Here is a 19,839-nt window from a genome sequence, read left to right as displayed (position 1 = left end):
AAATGGGCCCACTTTGAAATAAATAAAACATATAGCTGCACCCTAAAAAGAGTTAAAGGTAGGGTAGGTAAGATTGGAGAAACCAGCTCGAGTGCGCTAGAATTTGAAAATACACAACCGGAAAAAATATGCCTCTTCCTTCAGACTTTCTTACAGAGTCCCTCCTCCAACCATAGACTGTATCAGCGCCATTAATGGCTCTGGACTGTATATATAAAGCCTCCAACACACACGAACGCGCACATGACCAATGAGGGCACGAGATAAATTTGTGCACAGATGGAAGGCTGACAGGCAGGTAGGCCATCCAGTTATTTTAGCCGGGCCGAGGCAGATGATTGGTCGTGCTTTTTACAGCGCTACGGCTTCCACAGATTAATTTGTGTATGTATTTATTGTCAAAGCATTTCATATATTCATTGCTATCGGGACGTTAAGAGCATTCCATGGAATATAACAAAAAGTGTTTTCTGAAATAAATTACATACCCCATTGAATTATGACTGAAGATCGTCAGCTGGCTTCCTCTCCCTTGTTGTTCCTCGATACGTAAAGGCTGCACCACCGTTGACAACTTCTCTCTACATATCAAACATACCGGTAAACCAGCATCGTTTGCTGTGAAAGCAGATAACTCTGTCCACGCAGAATTAAATCCTGTGTTCCTCCGGTACTTTTCTTTGATTTATCCATAGTTCGCTCATCGAGCCGGGGGTTATTCGCCTCCAAAAAAAGGCGCTCGCGCGGGACCGTAGCAGGATGTGACGCATATTTTAGTTGACCGAATTAAAACCGTTTTGTTTTTTATTTATGTGTCACAGTATCACCTCAAAATACAAGATACGAAACATTTTCAACCATGCAACAAAATATAAATAGTCCTACAAATACTTTTATTTTATTTCCTTCTTATTTTTGTCTAAGCTCAAGGGAGCCAGAGCAGAGGGCTTAAAGGGCCGCGGGTTGCGGACCCCTGCCCTAGGCCCTCCTTCCACTTCCCATGAGTAGAGACATGAATGATACAAACCCTTCAGACACATGCACACTTACATGCTCACTTCCTTCTTACGGAACAGACTCACTTTTGCGTTCTGCATGAGTTTTTGTCTGTGCCTCATTTACTGATTCACTGCTAGGTCAGATGGAAGGAGAGCAAAAAATAACTTTATAAATAATTTCCTCCTTCAGCCACTTAATGATACATGATTTGGCTAGATCCGTGTATTATAAAATGTAGACTTTGATCTGGTTAATCATTAATAGTACAAAGTTAGTGAGCCTACTGCAGCCAACTATGATTTTAAAATTCTCCCTCTATCTTTTCAGCCAGACTCTTTCCTCATTCTTAAACAGTTTGGATTCCTCCGTTTGGCAGTTAATCTGTTGTGCACACACGCACAAAAGCGCGTATAAACACACACACCTTTCCCCGGGATCCGCCTCCAGACCTCATGCATGCACTTACGTTTTCACTTTGACAGTCATTACTTGAGCGGCAACGAACACAGGAAGTGTTGCACATTGCTCCTACAGCATGCAGCAAGAGCGATCGGTCTGAGAAGGGCTCACACAGGTATCGTACCACCACTTTACCTTAGTACTTTAATTCAATATTTCACTTGTAGCATTAATACTTGCTTCGGCTACATAAGTAGTATCTCCAAACTTCAGTACTTGTTTTCTGGGTTAGGGTAAGAAAACCTGGGCAGTTTAAAAAATGCAGAAATGCTGCATGGCCTGTTCAGAGTTGCCGTAGTCAGTTAGTCTTTTGTACCTATCATACCCCGTATACCTCGGGCTGTCCAGTATGCTTAGTAAGCTTTTCATCATGTTCTTTGCCTTGTCTATGGAAGCTTATTGGCAGTATCCCTGACACATTTGATTGCTGTAAGGTGTACTTTTAGTGTTGAGTGATAGGCAGACTAAAGAAGGAAACAAGCTTAACAGCTGTCACATTTACCTACAATCCTTGGTTTTCATTTGTCTCTGACCTTAGAACAGTTTTCTGTACAATGCTATGTGAAACGAGGAGAATGCAGTGATGTTTCACATTCTTTAGCCATTAAAACTTATTTAAACACATTAAAAGAATATCTGACAGTCACATGAAGAGCTACCGCACCTTGCCTTTAAACTCCTTGCATGGTGCTTGTCCTGTAGTGTTTCCCGCTCTTCCCTTTTTATTCCCTCTTCATGCCGGATTTTGTTGTCTCATGCCACCCGTTTTTGCCAGTTCCACTTCCCTCTTCCTCTATAGCCAACTGAAGAATAGTTTAATAGTGTCAAAATAAGGGTGGGTTGGGTCTGAAACGGCCAAACGGGCTTACTCCTCAACTGCATTGTTATCCTGTGGAAAGTGGATCTACTGGTTTGGTATGATGGCTGTGTGTTTTGTGTGAGTCTGAGACAGCTAATTTATAATGCAGTGTTTCCCACAGATCTGAAATATACTTGGGCGGGGGGGGGGGTGCCCGAAAAAAAAACAAAAAAAAACGTTTTAACAACATGTTTATTTATTGACTTTTCATTCCTGTATAATCATTTTGCGCAAAGATGGCACTGTTTGTCAGAGCACTTCATCCTTCTGGGATTTCATGAAGAACAGCTCCAACGCCTGTGTGTATGGGAACACCTCTGGTGCTGGTCCATTAACTGCCAGTGTTTCCCACAGATCTGAAATAGCGGTAGTGGTGGTAGCGGGGGGGGGGGGGTGATGACGTGCAACAACATTAACCTTTCTGTTGGTCGCTTGTTAGCAGACCTTTCACGCGATGGCAGAGCGAACAGGTACAGGCAGGGCCCATAATGATAGCCCTATAGTTTAAATATACTACCCACACATGAACATATGGAAATGGGTTACTATTTAAAAAAATAAATGTATTTAGGAACCTATCCATGTGATTTTTAGTGGGGGTCGACCTCAAATCCTCTATGGGGGTCCAGGGGCATGCCCCCCCGGTAAGATTTTGTTTTTTATTTTGGAGTTAAATGGATCAATCTGGTGCATTTTGAGGGGAAAATATAGAGACTAGATCTATGGAAACACCTATATTAAACAGAACTGTATACATTTCAATAATCATAAAATCATGGCCATAACCAATAACATACCATTTCCAATATGAAAAAAACACTGAAACTTGTTTATTAATTAATTTTTGGTTCATTTATAGTTCTGAGTGTGTCTGTGCTCCTGAATCAGCCTCTCCTGTCTCCCTCCTCTCCCCCTGCTCCTCTTTGAAGCAGCAGCAAAGACTAGTTTTCTCTCAACAAGTTTTAAAAGTGTATCTTACCTTTTTTCACCTTAATATGTGTTTACATAACTGGTGACCACACCGTTTGAGACGCACTGAGAACTTAGACTAAGTTAACTATCTAAACACTCAGAGAGTCCTTTACCTCACCTGAGCTGAGCTTATCCCGAGCATGAATGACACACAGAGACCAATCAAGGGCTTTGATTTATGATCTGTATGACAGTGGCCATGTCGGCACTGGCAGGCCACATCATGTGGACAGCCAGTCACCCTGTGTGAGGCAGGCCACTTAACAGGCCAGAAGGAGGCGAGATCAGTGCAAGGGAGCGAGGGATCATTGTCCACAAGTTAATCGATCGCAGATGGCGTCGTGGTCACGGACGAATACAAAAAAAAATTATTAAAAAAAAAATTATATAAAAAAAAAAAAACCTAAATGGGTCGTGAAATATACTTGGGCGGCCGTTAATATACCTGGGCGGCCCGCCCAAGTATAGTCTGTGTGGGGAAACCCTGTAATGACATGTTTATATGTGGTTTCAACGGATGAACCACAAATAACTTTGACATGCAGTATTAGTAGAATTTGTCGGGCCTACATTTCTGTCTGAACAAGATGACAGCATGCACAGCCAGTCGTACAAGAGGTATTCAGATCTATTATCTAAGTCAAAGTACCTGCATTCCAATTCCAAATGAAGTAAAACTGCTGGGACAATGTACTTAAAACAAAAGCAAAAGATCTCTGTGCTAAGTAACTATGTTGAAACATTTCTCTTTTATCAGATATATGGTAATGTATGATAAAAGAGAGTTCTGCCATGCATGGGTCTTATTTTTTCTCTACACTCTTATCTTTGTGCTTTATAAAGAGCAGATTGTTTTACCTCTTAAGGTTATTTACTTGAAACCATCTTAAAAGAGGAGGACATGTTTGTCAAATCCAGTAACTATAGCTGTTAATCTAACGATGTGACAAATGGAGCAATATACAATATCGACCCATCTTATGGAATACAGAAGAAGTAAACCATAGCATGATATGGAAATACTTAAGTAATTTATACATCGTAATTGTACATAAGTCAATTATTTGAGTAAATGTACTTCTCGACACTTGGTGTGCATTGGCCTGCTGCCCCAGGCCCCCTGACAGTGGTACTGTTTGAAGCATCCATATTCTCCCCACTCTGCTGCTGTGTCACCAGCAGTTGCTACACTGCTTCCCTGCTAAGCACACTGACGCACACACACTTCCTCACACTGTTAGAGGGAAACAATTACTCTATGTAACCTTGTTATCTGAGTTTTTCAGTGTACAGTAATGTGCCCTCTTTGTTTGTTTTGCTGCTCAGCAGACCAGAATCGGTGGAGGCCAGTCCTGTGGTGGTGGAAAAGTCCAGCTACCCACACCAGATCTACAGCAGCTCTCAGCATTCCCACAGTTACATTGGCCTGCCTTACGCTGTGAGTACACACACTGTTCTTCACCATGTGACAAATGACCTATACACCTTGAGCCCTATAATATAATCATATACCTCCAACAATCTTTTCAAAGGATTGTATTGTGAGGCATTATTTCAAAAGATAACAAAACATTTTATTGCCCTGCTTTCTTTCATATAAAGAAACATGAGTCAAAAGACACAAGAGGAACCCTTTTTTTATATAAAAATAAAGAAATCTAGGAACTCTTTTTAAAATAAAATATGGTAAACATTAGTTAAAGTGAATGTCATATTTTTGACTCAAACACATTCAATCACAACTTTAAGAATTTGTGATGTGTTATACTGTAATAATTAATGAAAAAAGAAAGTAAACTAATCTGTAGTGGTAGTCCAACATGAAATAGTTCTCCTTTCCCATATTCCTGGGAATTACCAGTTGATACTATTTGAACCCCATCAGGGTTGAAGTTCTTTCACCCTCACAAAAATGCCTGTACTACTAAACTAAACAGTCTCTTACCTATATCTCAAGACACTTAATTTTCCCTCCTTCCATCAGGACCATAACTATGGGGCACGGCCCCCACCCACTCCACCGGCCTCCCCTCCCCCTTCCATGTTGATCCGACAAGGAGAGGGGGGGTTGTTTGTTCCAGGGGGCCAGGACGAAGCATCCAGGGGCACCACGCTTAGCACCTCAGAGGATGGCAGCTACGGGGCTGACATCACCCGCTGCATCTGTGGCTTCACCCACGATGATGGCTACATGATCTGCTGTGACAAGTGCAGGTAAGATACAGGATCAAGATCTGAATAGGATTCACACATATGTCCCTCCTGTGGCCCTCGCTTTCCACACCATTGATTTAATATTTTTTTGCTTTTCATTTTTAGTGCATGGCAGCATATAGACTGCATGGGCATCGACAGGCAGAACATTCCTGAGACCTACCTGTGTGAACGCTGCCAACCACGACACCTGGACAGAGAGAGGGCCATCCTGCTGCAGACCAGGAAACGGGAATGTTTGTCTGGTAAGCAAAATCGCACAGATGGATACAAAGCCCCTAGTCCTCACCTTATTTGTTTTGGTTAACCTTTTGAAAAATCAACAAAGGTACTGAGAATGACACAGCGTTTGGTTATATTTGGTTAAAAGTATGTTGTTTTTTCCGAGCTGCATCCCCCGCTGTAACTTGCAATGTTTTACAAAGTCTTAAAGGTTTGGAAGGTTTTTTTTTTTCAAGATTATAAATATGCTTTAATTTGCATATATATATATATATATTTTTTAAAATGCTTGATTTCAACATTTTCCATGTTTTATCTGAAAAATAAACCACATCAAATCAAATTCACTCACCAGTCTGGAAGAATGATCTCAGAAAACAGTGTCTTTTGTTGGTGAAATTGGCTGAATGCCATTCTAGGCTAGAGTCTACAAACCCCAACATGTTGAGGCATTACACGTTTTACTATAACAGCTATTAGATATACCTTTTTACTTCTGCTTTTATGGGCCTCCCTGCAGCTGCTGTTAATGGCATCAGTGAGCGAGCAGGTTGGAGGTGATGTGAGGATGCATTGTCCTCCCCCTGCAGCCTGTCAGCCCCAGCCCGGGACACACTGCCACCTGCTGGACAAGAAGAAAACTCCTGAAGCAGCTCTAGCTTTTTATAGCGTTGTTCACTTCTCTCTCCTAATTACTCATATTTGCTCATTCAGATGGGGACACCAGTGCTACAGAGAGTGGAGATGAAGTTCCCCTAGAGCTCTACTCCACCTTCCAACACACACCTACCAGCATCACTCTCACCACTGGGCGCCTTGGCAATAGGCAGCCTGATAAAAAACGCAAAAAGAGTGGTGACAAAGAGCCTCCAGCTTCCTCTGCCCGAGCTAAAAAGGTCAGATTCGACTTTGAATTGGTAATGAACCCATTTAACACGCATAATATATCCTATTCTTGAATCTCAGTTTATATTAAATTCCTTTACTTCTCTGACAGGCCTTCCGAGAAGGATCCAGAAAGTCCTCCAGAGTGAAGGTAACCTCACAGAATAAAACTCCTCACTGTTAAGATTGCTGTTGTTGTCCTCTGTGTGTACCAACCACTGTAATGTTGTTTTTTCTCAGGGTGCAGCTCCAGAGCAGGAGCCGACCGAGCACCCGTCTCTGTGGGAGAACAAGATCAAGACGTGGATGGAGCGCTACGAGGAGGCCAGCAGCAATCAGTACAGTGAGGACGTCCAGGACCTGCTGCGTGTTAAAGAGCAAGGCGACGGCAAGAGCCTGGCATACAACACGCACCCTGCCTCTTTCAAACCGCCTGTGGAGGTATAAACGGTTTGCAGTCTGTACAGTAACGTGTCCAAAACGATCCACCCTTAAAATAATGTGGAGTCATTTGATGTGCCTGCCCCTGATCTGTACTAATGGCTGACTGTCTCTCTCTTACAGAGTCAAATTCAGAAAAACAAGAAAATCCTCAAGGCGGTGCGAGACTTGGCCCCAGACTCCCTCATCATCGAGTACAGGGGAAAGTTCATGCTTCGACAGCAGTTTGAGGCCAACGGATACTTCTTCAAGAGGTCAGGAGACTTGTCACTTATCACAGGGATTTCTCCTTGAAGAATGATAATAGAATACTGCTGTATTTTTGAATGCGTTTCCAACAAATTAACCAGTATGAAGGGCTATGGCCACTTGTGCTTTTGATTTAAATGAGTAACATTCATGTATTTTCTCTTTCAGGCCATACCCCTTTGTTTTGTTTTATTCAAAATTTGATGGACTGGAGATGTGTGTGGACGCTCGCAGCTTCGGCAATGAGGCACGCTTCATCCGTCGCTCCTGCACCCCCAATTCTGAAGTAAGTAAAGATTTTTTTTAAAGTGAGCTCTTATGCATAGTTACATCACTCCTATTTATCATGGTTTTTTTCAACCTCCCCCAGGTGCGGCACGTCATTGAGGATGGGATGCTGCATCTGTACATCTACTCATTGAGGCCTATTATCAAAGGCACAGAGATCACCATTGGTTTTGATTACGACTATTGCAACTGGTGAGTTTAAAAGAATAAACCTTGGCAAGTAGCATGATGATCAAATGTCACCTTATAACTTCATATTTGTTCATTTTCTTTTCTCTTATAGTAAATACAAGGTAGACTGTGCCTGTGTGAAGGGGAACCAGGAGTGCCCGGTGCTCAAGCACAACCTCGAGCCCACAGAGAACCTGGGCTCTGGAGGCCGGCGCCGAGGGAGTCGCAAGGACAGAGAGACTGTCCGGGACGACCTGGGCCAGAACCAGAACATGGGTTTGGACGGCGAGGGGAAGAGCAAGAGCGTATGTGACGGCAAACAAAGGAAACTCTCTCCTCTCCGCCTCTCCATCTCCAACAACCAGGCAAGATTGTACTTTTTAAGAACATCACACTGATGCACCCAGTATCATCCTTTTTGAACACTTGACTGCTTACATGATAACTGTTAAAAAGGCATATTTATTGTTTATTTACGTTGGCCCTTGTGGTCCATGCATGTCATTTAGTTTGGTCTTTGTTGAATGTTATTTGCATGTGTTTTCCATTGTTAGTCCCTCTACATCCTCTTTAGTTCCCTCTTGTTCTCATCATCCCTTTTTTCATTCACTTCTGCCCCCACCAACTAATTACTTTTACAACATAGTTCAGATTCATTGCACAAGACACCTTTATGCCACTTGTCTGGCAGAGATGTGTTTCAGTGTATGACCCTTTTGTGCAACACACTCTAAGAATGGCGTTTCTCTTGGATGTGTTAACAGCAACAGAAATTCTCTTCTGTCGTAGTTCCATAAAAGGAATATTCCCTTGACCAAGCCAAATTGTTACAGATTGGTTTCTTTCAGCAGCTTGAAATCAGAGAGATGGTGTTAGTGCAAAGTGTTTATGTATGATATGAGACTGTGGTTTAGACATCCAGAAGTTATGTCACAGTAGTAAGGAGTAGAGGTGAGATGATATGTCCCAACTGAGGAGAAAACTATTACTTTATTCATAGCTATCACTATTATGTTAGCTGCCACAAGGTGTGTTCTGGAAGAGGGTGCAGGTACAGCATGGAGTGTGCTCACAGTGGAACAGTTGCTATGATGTGTTTTAGATTAATTAACCATTAGTTATCAACATAATTAGACCAATGCCAAGTTTAAAGCAGTTACTTTAACGATATATATTACAGGTTAGCACCTACCCCTCCTTCCTCACCCCCCCCTTCCTTCTTTCCTTCCTTCCTTCACTCTAACCTGTTTCCCTATAGTCTGTAGCCAGAATGACTGAACAGCCATGATAAAGCGCCATGCCCCCCTCTCCCCTCCTCTTACAGGATCCTGAGTTATATGAGGATCTAGAAGACAAATCCTCCGTTAGCAATGAAGTAGAGATGGAATCAGAGGAGCAGATTGCAGACAGGAGGAGGAAAATGGTAAGTGTGCTATGCTAGGGGGCTACAATCTTTTTTTTGTTGCCATGCAGCCACCTAGCAGAAAGAGTTCAAATACATATAATACTGTCCCCTGTTGCTCTGGGTGTGGACCGAACTGTTTTTCTGCTGTGGGGGCTGGGGCTCTTATAGGAGCAGCCGTCTACCCCCCTTCCATGAAACTCCCCTCGGCTTCATCACTTATCTGCTGCTAGTGCTCACGCCTCCTTCAATGCCCCTGTTGTTGTTTTCCTCAGTCCTATTGTGATTTGTTTTTGTTTGTTCCTCCCTTCTGCAGCTTTGCTCGTCGCCTTCTTCACAGTACAGAGGCTTTAAGCTGGTCTGCTATTCACTTCTCGCATTTGTTGGCTTTTATTCTCCAGCATATTCGGAAATGAATGTGCCTTTAGTGTCACACGCTAAGGCCATCTCATGTCAGTGGAAACAAACCAGTATGTTGTGTCGTCATGCAAACTGCCACTGGCCCCCAGCGTTCATTAGTAGTAGGAGCCCCGCTCGTTCTGGAATGGGCCAATTACTTGTTCAACCAGTGTTTGTCCTGCCAAACAGCCTTATGTCCCTGAGAGAGGAGATAAAACACACATGCAAACAGACGAGCACTACCCACACACTCTGGAAATTACCCCGCAGTCAGCTTCATTTCACACAGTGGACCCAAGGTGTAAAGTGCCGACTCATCTTTGGCCAACATACAGCTTTGCTAATCGGCCAAAAAGGGATAGATAGTGGAAGAGAGGGGAGGGGCTGCAGAGGGTAGAGCCTTGTTGCCAGGGCCATATTGACTTTGGGAGATCCAATAGGCTGGTAACTATGGAATGTGGCCCAGGAGAGAGCTCAGCCGCTGGATCAGAGAAGTGTGTGTTCACAAACTGACGATCATAAAGCGCAGTTTATGCACGTGGGTGTTATAAATCTGTTCCGCAACAAGGTGCGTGGGAGATAAGGTTGTTGTGAGCTGGCCTGATATTTAGTCTACCTAAACAGAAGCCTCCATTGTTTAAAAGGTCCTCCTAGTTTGCCTGCTGGCTTATGGCCCAAAGATCATGATTATTTATTGAAATTGGCAATAAAAACACACCGTGCCAGTGCCCACAAAGCCATCACTCCTCTTTCACAGTGCTGTGTTCATCACTCGTCATTAGTTGATATAATATAATAATTAGCCAGTTCTGTTGTGGTGTTAGCTCATTAAAGATGGCAAGTCCAGCAAGCATGTGTCTAGGAATTGCTTAGCATTTGTGCAAGTGTGAAAGGAAGCCATGTGTCCGAGAGAATAGGAAGCTCAACTGCTACCGCTGTGGGTACTGCAGAAATTAATATTGAAAGTGTTTTCAAATATTCAAAATTATTGAAAAATCTATAATTTTGACAAAATGATAAGAAGATTAACCAAAAGTTCCTCTCCTTGGACTGTGGGGGGAAACCAAATCACGTGGAGGGACCCCCACAGGGAGAACAGGAGAATGCACAGAAAAGCCCCAGGTTCGTAGGTTTCGAACGCAATGTGAGGCTGCTGAGTCGACAGTGCTAACCACTGCAGCAACGCCTGTTGTTTTCGGTGATTGGGGCGCGTGTGGTGTTTCTTTGCTGCAAACCAATACACAAACTTTGGCCAAATTTGAGTCCTTTGTGCACGTGGTGTTTGTTCCTCTTTTCTAGACTGTACAAGAACAATCATATTTTCTGATTGATTGATGGGTCATAACATCCGACGAATTATGAGACTTTGAAGCTTAAATGTATCCGCAGGTGTGTTTGTATCCAAAGCTTCAAATAGGATGTGTCCCAGCGTGTGATTCAGGGCAATGGTTTTGGACCAAGACCAGTTTATTACCAAGTTTTCCTATTTCCCTCATGATTGTCAAATGTCTTCAGACAGCCGCAGAGTGTAAAGTGTACTTACCAAGCTTGTTCTGTAATATGATATCACATAAAGAGTTTGTTTTAAGGATGTAAAAACCCTGAGGTTGCTGCTGCAGGCGTGAACAGCAATAAAAGAAAACCATTAGCTATTTGAGAAAACCCTATGTTTAGATGATGTTAGGAATAAGTTAAAACACTTGGCAGTTTTGGGGTTTCATGCATGCTTTCCTGAGACCTATATAGTTACCAGTATTCTCTGTAGAAATATATTACTAAGTCCAATACCTACAGTACCACCAGAAGATGAGGGAGCATACGTCTAGCCCTGTCCAGTGTTTGTGAAGCCTTGTTTAGGGGGGGACGTGTCTCTTCTAAACTGGGCTGTTTTTGATTGAACATTCAGGCCAACCCAGCGGAGCAGTCCCATCTCCCTGTCGGGGCGGCTGCCAGCTGGATAGGACTGAAACACAAGGAGGTAAACTTGAACCATTCATAGCCAACTCTTCTCCACCCATCTACCAGCCTCCCCACCCCCCCAATCTCCCCGAGGTGACTGACTTAACAAGCGTACTAACTGTGACGTCTTTACAGAAATCTGTCTTCAGCCTGATCTCTCAATGTCTTTTGCAGAATGTGTTCTGGTACAAATATATTTTAGGGGTGTGCTGACTGGAGATGGAGCTCCTGGTTTGTTTTGGTGGAGGTAGAGGTGGCTTATTTGTGGCACAAACATGCATATAGGAACACATAAGACATGCAACATCCTGGTTTGTCATTGTTAAATGTTAAACGCTATGTCCGTTAAGGTTCAGCAAAGCTTCATAGTTTAACTACATTCATTTATTTTCCTGTTGCTCCTGCCTGGACTTCTCTCCTTTTTAGTTTTTCTTATTGAGAAAGCAAGGGGTAACCTTCTTTCACTCTGCACTCTGCACAGCTAGACCGGCTTTTGCTGTGCAGCACACATTACCAGTTGTATCGCTACCTCAGGTCCTCTGTGGGAGAGAAGTACCTTATGGATGAATGTGTCTGCTTCCTCTTACCCTTCTTTGAACCCCACGTTTATGTCTGCAGACGCGAGAAGAGAGGAAGATGGAGGCCATCCTGCAAGCCTTTGCGCGAATGGAGAAGAGGGAGAAACGCAGAGAGCAGGCCCTGGAGAGAATCGGCACGGTCAAGCCGGAGCTCGGGGGTCGCAGTGACATCAAGGAGGAGCCTCCAGCCACACCGGAGATGGCAGATTCTCCAGCTTTCATGCAGGTGAGAACATGGAGACACAAAGACACTCCTGTTATGTGTTCTTTTGAATACTTTATCATCACACTGCAGAAATCTGGCCCCTTTTTCTTTAGAGAGAGTATAAAGTGGTATCACTTTATGAGAGAAAGTAAATCAGCTTTTCAACTTCTGTTAATAGATGTATCCAACATTTGCATTATTTTGAATCATTATAAATACTCGTACTTTCTCATAGCCACTTCTGGAGGTCAAAGAGGAGCCAGGGTTAAAGCCAGCCAAGGTCAAAAGCTCGAGGAACAGGAAAAGTTTTTCAAGGAACCGCACACACATTGGCCAGCAGCGCCGGCGAACTCGCACCATCAGCACCTGTTCGGACTTGGCACCTGGCTCTCCAACCGAGTCTTTAGAGCCTATGTCCAACGAAGGCATGGACGGAGAGATGCCCTCTGCACCGGAGCCAGAGTCCCTTCCAGCCGAAGCACCGGACAGCAGCCCTCCACACAGCAGCTCACCTGCACCCGACAGACACCGCATGGGGGGCAAGAACTTCAAATCTAAGAAGGTACGGCCATGGTTACACTTCGACACGAGCAACAGCAATGACTCTTTTGTTTTGTCTTGTATCACAACTTTGTTTATTAAATTGAATTACTATGAACCCAAAAATACTTTCAATAGTTTATTTGTTTTGTATAATATGTACACGAGTCAAACACATTACATTTATGGGAAACCCAACACCTGATGGAGTTATTTTAAACAATTTTTATCCAACTCTTTTATCCAACAGCACTTTGTAAGTGAGTGGGTGGGAGAGAAGCAGCAGCAGGAGTGTGGGGCACGAACTCCAGAGCCGGCCCCTGAGAGGCCGCTGAGAATAAGCAGCGACCCTGAAGTACTCGCCACGCAGCTCAATGCCCTGCCAGGCATGGCATGCTCTCCGCAGGTCTACAGCACGCCCAAACACTACGTCCGCTTCTCGTCCCCGTTCCTGGCCAACCGCAGCCCCACCACTCCCGGAGTCCCCACTGGGAGACGGCGTTCCAGGGAACTGCCTGAAACACCGCCAACCACTGGCTCCTGCAAGAAGGTATGGAACACAGATTGAGAAATATTTGGCTGCGATACCCATTTAAGCAATGTTTATCCACCCAAGTTGTATGGATCTGTCCTTTGATTATTAGTGATCCATCATTAGCTTTGTCAATCTGAATTTAAAACATGATATGAATGAAAAAGTTCAAGTGTGGTAAATATGAAGAAATGTCACTATCAGTCTTCAGCTAGACCTCCCCCTGTGATTTGACGTGCTTACATTTTTATGCTTTTTCACGCAACTTCAGACAATAGCAAATACAATTTAAAAGGTCTGTCGTAAGGCATTTTTGAACAGTGAATTTACCCAAAACAACAGTATCTCTAAATCATCTCTTTAACCAAATCTCATACATAGGCTTATTTACGTGTTCTGTTTCTCACTTTTTTCACTGAGCCTCAACTGAACCTGAACCTGTTCTCTTCCTCACAGCGATGGTTGAAGCAGGCCCTGGAGGAGGAGGGCTCCCCCAGCCCGGCCAGACGGCCCAGTCTCCTCATGCCCTGTGAGGGTCCTCTCAGCCCCTCCATTAACGGAGACTCTGACAGTCCCCTTCCTTACAATGGCACGTGCTTACTACCGGGTATGAAGCCAGCACCAAGTCTAACTTTTCGACAGTTAAAATGTAACTTTATTGAATGAATGTTCAGTTAAATAACACACTAAATGTCTTCCTACAGAGTTGCCGACTCCTTTGAAAAAGCGGCGGTTGAGTCCGTTAGATGCCTGCATGTCGGAGAGCTCGACTCCCTACGGCTCCCCTTGTGCCACGCCCACCAGGGCAGAGCAACTGGAGGCACCCGTCACCCCCATCTTACTGGCTACCCCACCACGTCCCCGAACAGAGGAGCCGAGTACAGAACCCCTGCCCAGCACCCCAACACAGACACTTAATGCTCTTCAGGAGGTAAGGCTCCCCTTGAGGAAACCCCTTTGATGTTTCACGTGTGTTTGAGGAGCAAAATAACTGAAGACTGAAGTTTGCTCTTGTTACACAGAGTGACTCTTCAGTGGAAAGCTCTCCCGAGGTCAGCCGGAAACCCAGTGTGCAAGAGGTGAGTGAATGACGCAACAAAAAGGTTAATTTTTTCATCATAGTTAAGGTTCAATGTTTGAGGATTGAATTGTTCAACCGGTCAACAATTTCATTAGTATTTCCAATCTTTGATGTCTTGCAATTCCATCATTGTGGCTGTCCCCTGACATTTCTTCCTCCCTCCTCCCCTAGGCCGATCGTCCTCCTTCGTTGGTCTCCTCTCCCTCTGCTAGGACTCCCAGTACAGACACACTCCCAGCAGAAACCAAGGTGTCTGTTCCTGAGAGTCCCCAGCCTCCTGCTGCTGAGCCTGTGGACTGTGGAGAGGACAGGGCAGATGGTGTGGTTGTCGAGGGCAGCAGTGAGGCTTCCTCATCTGCAGAAACATGTGCTTCCTCTTCTATCTTATGGATAAAAAGCCCAGAGAGAGTCACGACTGGACCAGCTGGCCTGAACTTCTCTCCAGTCAACTCGAACTTAAGGGACCTCACCCCCTCTCACACCCTGGAGCCTCTGGTGACTCTTTTCAGGCCTGAGGCTGCAGCTGGGGCTGTAGCAGGGCCCGCAGCAGCAGCAGCAGCAGCTGTGTCATTGGTTATCTCTCAGACACCCTTCATCGAGGGCCAGGCGCCGCTCTTTTACCCCTGCATGGAGGAGGGAAGCGCACTCGGCTTCTCACGCTCACTGAACGGGGACGGCTCTGGGGAGGCAGGGGGGTCATCACAGAACCCCCCACAGAAGAAAAAGGTGAGTTCTCTAGGTCGTCCTCAGACGAGCCCTCCAAATGTTATTCTCAGTGCCGAGTTGGCACTGAGCTACATTGAACTAACTCCTTCAGCTGCCTTTTAGCTCTTAGAAGATTGCATATATAACTTACATTTCATCTGTAGATATTATCTTCATTTAGATAATATCTGCTTGGGCAAAATACATTGTACATTTTGAACATAATCTATATGAGAAGAGGATGCAATATATATACCCAGGTATTGCATTTACAGTACAGAAGGTGATATGAATGAGGGCCTCATTTTTCACATGGATTTAAGATATGCATTGACAGTAACTCTCCAAATGCTGCCCTCTGCTGGTTGATCATCACCCAGGCTCTTTATGTCTAATGACACTGCTTCTCGTTCTGCCCCTGCCAGGTTTCCCTGCTGGAATACAGGAAGCGTCAGCGTGAAGCTCGTCGCAGCGGCTCCAAGACCGAGTGCAGCTCTCCTGTTTCCACCATGCTACCTTTGACCGTGGAAGCCTTCCCTGTCGCGCAAGAGATCGCCAGTGAACCTCCTCCCCCCCCACCTGCTCCCACTCCTCCCTGCAACACCCCCCCTGTAAAGGAACCCCAGACAAGTGAGGAGGCAGAGGCACCGGGAGAGCAGGAAGGAGGAGAAGGACAGTGGTATGTAAACTACTTGTCAGCTTATGAATTTAGGGTAGTATATCTGTTGTTTATTGACAGGTAGATCGCATGGCATTGAAAAAAAACAAGTTAGCCGATCATCCATCCTTACTATGGCATTTGCCACTTGATTGACGTACAGGTAAGCCAGTCTGAGATCTCATCTTTTCTAAAACGCAGTTCACCACGCATGCGCGGTCAACCGCGCCAGCTGCAAATCACCGGCGAGCTGATTACCTAGTTAGCCTTCTAATTTATACAATTCTAGTTGTATTGTGCCATACGGGTTCATGCAGTTATGCAAGGTACACCAACATCAGGTATTCTCAGTATATATATATATATTAGGACTGTCAAGTTAACGCGTTAAAAATTGAAAAATTAGCGCCACTAATTATTTTTACCGCGATTAACGCATGTGTATTTTTTGTCCTCGGCCGCCCCGTAGTTTCCGAGCGCATCGAGTTTAAAATACCATCTGCAAGCTGATGCTGACAGCCCCGCTCCTGCTGCCTGCTTGTGGCAGACCACACTTCCACGCTCACCGGCAGGCACCGACTGGCCATCTGGAGGACCGGGAGGGTGTGTGCATGTGTGGCCCGAGCGAGCGAGAGAGAGACCTTACGTGCATTGCTGTTGTTAGCATCTGGTGCTAGCTAGCTGCGCTAACGGATATAAGGAGCTGTTTAAATGAAAACAGGAGCGACATTTCGCCGAGCACTTGACTTTATGCAGGAAGCCAGACAGTGGGACATTGTACGAAAAGTCAGCACACTCAGCACGGATAGTGCAACATGATTGCAGCGTCCGGGCAGCTCCCGTTCCAGCATATGCCTTGAGTTGCACATAGCTCCCAACGATCCATCACAGTGTCTCTCTTCACACACACACACACACACACACACACACACACACACACACACACACACACACACACTTTGTATTGTAATATTGTATGAGAGGTTCCAGGTTGAATTGAGGCGAATATTTGTAATGTTCAGAGGTTGTTGTGTTTAATATTCATGAGAATTTTTGTCATTGTTCAAATGATCATAAACACACATATAAAGCATATTTGTCCACTCATATGTTGATAAGAGTATTAAAAACTTGAAAAATATATATATCTGTTTGTTTCTTAAGGACGTCGTCCACTTCCGTAGAGCAGGCCAGAGAGCGCAGCTACCACCGGGCTCTGCTGCTCAGCAAAGACAAAGACACAGGTGAGGAAACTGACCACATATTCTGAAGTTTGACATTTTGCATCGTAAAGCAAACATTATTTCTGTTAAGAATAGGATGAGAATAGATACCACTCTCAAATCTGTCTTTTAAATCAGTGGTTCTCAACCTGGGGTGAGCTAGAAAAAAGAATACCTTAGCATAAAGACTGGAACCAGAGGACAGTGGTTGCCAAATACATTTATTTCATAACATGTGGAATTATTCCACAAGAGGTTTCTTTTTTGAATCAACATTTGACAGGTTTTAATAATAATATTTACACTCTTTGTAGATGGGGAAACAGAAGGTGGAGATACACCTGCACTTAGAGACTGCCCATCTCCGACCCTTCAAAAGACCCCCACCCACACAGTAAGTCAACGCTACCTGCATGGAGATCTGACTCCTCTCAGATGGGTATTTACCCCCCTATGACCTCCTCTCTCTCTGCCTCCCCCCTCACAGCCCTGCTCCCCCGGTCCTCTCGCCCAGCCTCCCAGCCGCACAGTGAAGGAGGAAGACGCCGACGGTCAGCCCCGGACGCCCAATCCGACCAGCCAGACCCCCAGCAAGCCCGCGGCCCACAAGCCATCTCCTGTAACTCCCACCAAGCTGCATCCGACCCCGCTACCCTCCTCCCCCGTCCACTACCCCGGACCCTCTCTACTTCACTCGCCTCAGCCTCAGGGCTCTCCGTACCGCAGCCAGAGGGCGCTGTTCCCCGCCCAGCCTCAGAGCCAGCCCCCCCCTCAGGCTCAGACTGGCCTCGCTCCTTTCCCCCAGTATAACACGCAGAGTGCCCCCCCACCACCTCCCCCTCCTCCACCAGCACCCTCCGCCTCCACGGCATATTTCCCCACTCAGAGCCCCTCAGCGGCCGGACCTTTCCCCGTGTTTAAACCTGCCGTCACAGCCCCTTACCCCCCTGGCTCGCAACCCCTGATGCAGACTATCCCCCTCAGCGTGCACTATCAGAGCGCAGCCGCTGCCCCTCCTCCTCCCCCTCCACCCCCGCACCCGATGCCCGGCCCCACCCTGCTGCACGTCAACATGCAGCCTCCTCCCATCCAGCAGCTCATGCTGACCGCCGCCCCCCCTCCCCCTCCTCCTCCGCAGGGACAGACTTCTCAGCAGCAGCCCACCGCTGGCAGCACCCTGCTATCCCTCACCCCTCCTCCGCCCCCTCCTCCACCTCCCCCCGCACCCTCGACCAACTCCTTGATGCAGCCCCTCCACTTTCAGACCTTAGGAGCTTTTCAACCGGCGTTGATGCACCCGGGCGCCGCCGCCAACCCCTCAGTGCCCCCATCCTCGTACCCCCCAGCCCTTCAGCAGACAGGACTGCCTCCACCTCCCCCTCCTCCTCCCCAACAGACTCAACAAGGCCAGGCCCAGGTCCCTGCCTCCCAGATGCCTTCTGGGACTCGTGGAGCCCCTGCGTCCTCGGCCCCCTTCCACAGCTCGGGGTACCTGAGCACAGGGTGGCACTGACCGCCCCTGAGAACTCTTCCTGAGAGGGGCCTGTATCATAATCTGTAGATATGTTTTCTATGTACCTGAACACGTGGCCAGTGGAAAAACAGCTGACGGTGGGATAAAAGGTTACTTTTTAAAAAAACAATAAGGACGGAAAATGTTAGAAAAAAGGACAATGACAAACTGTATAAAAATGAAGATGGACGATCTCCCCTGGTGCTCACCTGGCCTCCGTTTGTTTTTATATATCCTTCCTGTGATGGAGAGGAAAACTGTTCTGTGTCTTGTTTGGACCCCTGTTGTAAGGCTCCGCACTTTGTTTATCAATGGACATTCCAGCCTATACCCCCCTCTTCCTCATCCTCTTCCTCCTTTGTCAGTTATTCCTTTTACACCCTTTTCTCTCTTGTCTATTGTCAGCTCTCTTCACCATTTATTTGTTTTTATCTAGTGGCTCATTATAGCAAAGAGAAAGCTTTTTGTATAGAGAAAAAACACAATTATTTTTTGTATTCCTCTGTCTAACAACGTATATCTGTTCACCGCTGCAGATTCAGAAAAGACCCGTTACTGGTAGCCTGCGTCACCAACCCGGAAGGCTGCACTGTGTGTGCGTGCGTGCGTGCGTGTGTGTGTGTGCGTGCGTGTGTGTGTTATAGGGTGTGAAAAAGTATGTCTGCTTAAAGAGTATGTGTGTGTGATTTCTTGTGAGTGCTTTTAGTCTTCTGAGGTAGGCAGAGTTGTCTCGCCCACAGGTAGGACGTTAGCGGTTTATTTTTGAATATCAATGGTTATTTGTAGAAAGTGTAATTTAATGTATAGGAGGTTACTCCAGCTTTCACCAGGAACAGGTTGTAAATAATCGCTTCTTTTCTTTTCTATGCTGGTACAAATTGCTCCCATCCCATTTTTGGAAATATGGTTGTAAATACGAACGCTCTGTGACTGTAGCATTTTCATTTCTTTCTCTTCTGGACTCTTCAACTTTGTCTTTTTTATTATTTTTGTGTGAGTATGTTTGTGTGGAGGGGAGAGTCTCACAGACACTGCACTGGTTGGCTATTTTCATGGTTCATTATAATAAATCACTGTAATGACAGTTTTATACAACTCGTTGTGTCATGTGTCTCTGGGAAACTTGTGGATGTTGCTTTAGCTGCAAACACAGCATTCTACCTTCAGGAGGAAAAGGCGGTTACCTTTTACACTGTAAGGTACTATGTTAAAAACCAGCAAGTCACAGTACGTTACGTCAACATTATCATGGAAAAAAATGGTGTAGTCTGTGGAAATAATAATA

General features: G+C 45.4%; 1 protein-coding gene across 7 annotated transcripts in view; it reads left to right on the top strand.

Moving 5' to 3' along the window:
* The window catches only part of kmt2e (lysine (K)-specific methyltransferase 2E), a 40,031-nt gene extending 20,210 nt beyond the window's left edge, over positions 1–19,821 (top strand). Inside the window, exons 3-25 of one of the 7 annotated variants that reach the window (XM_034112452.2) lie at positions 4,616–4,727; positions 5,274–5,503; positions 5,609–5,748; positions 6,440–6,642; positions 6,723–6,761; positions 6,851–7,051; positions 7,175–7,305; positions 7,469–7,586; positions 7,671–7,780; positions 7,872–8,124; positions 9,084–9,182; positions 11,467–11,538; positions 12,138–12,323; positions 12,538–12,864; positions 13,093–13,392; positions 13,831–13,981; positions 14,079–14,305; positions 14,379–14,453; positions 14,627–15,181; positions 15,586–15,839; positions 16,983–17,062; positions 17,356–17,435; positions 17,529–19,821. In XM_034112452.2, coding sequence (XP_033968343.1) covers positions 4,616–4,727; positions 5,274–5,503; positions 5,609–5,748; positions 6,440–6,642; positions 6,723–6,761; positions 6,851–7,051; positions 7,175–7,305; positions 7,469–7,586; positions 7,671–7,780; positions 7,872–8,124; positions 9,084–9,182; positions 11,467–11,538; positions 12,138–12,323; positions 12,538–12,864; positions 13,093–13,392; positions 13,831–13,981; positions 14,079–14,305; positions 14,379–14,453; positions 14,627–15,181; positions 15,586–15,839; positions 16,983–17,062; positions 17,356–17,435; positions 17,529–18,554 — 4,969 coding nt within the window. In that variant the 3' untranslated portion in view covers positions 18,555–19,821. The remainder of the gene's footprint in view (positions 1–4,615; positions 4,728–5,273; positions 5,504–5,608; positions 5,749–6,439; positions 6,643–6,722; positions 6,762–6,850; positions 7,052–7,174; positions 7,306–7,468; positions 7,587–7,670; positions 7,781–7,871; positions 8,125–9,083; positions 9,183–11,466; positions 11,539–12,137; positions 12,324–12,537; positions 12,865–13,092; positions 13,393–13,830; positions 13,982–14,078; positions 14,306–14,378; positions 14,454–14,626; positions 15,182–15,585; positions 15,840–16,982; positions 17,063–17,355; positions 17,436–17,528) is intronic. The other 6 variants (XM_034112456.2, XM_034112453.2, XM_034112455.2 and 3 more) reach the window with 6 other exon arrangements.
* Positions 19,822–19,839: the final 18 nt, after the last annotated feature.

The sequence above is a fragment of the Pseudochaenichthys georgianus genome, chromosome 23 (genome assembly GCF_902827115.2).
Source record: "Pseudochaenichthys georgianus chromosome 23, fPseGeo1.2, whole genome shotgun sequence".
NCBI lineage: Eukaryota > Metazoa > Chordata > Actinopteri > Perciformes > Channichthyidae > Pseudochaenichthys > Pseudochaenichthys georgianus.
Note: the sequence above shows the minus strand (reverse complement) of the source record. Positions and strands in the feature narration are given on the sequence as shown.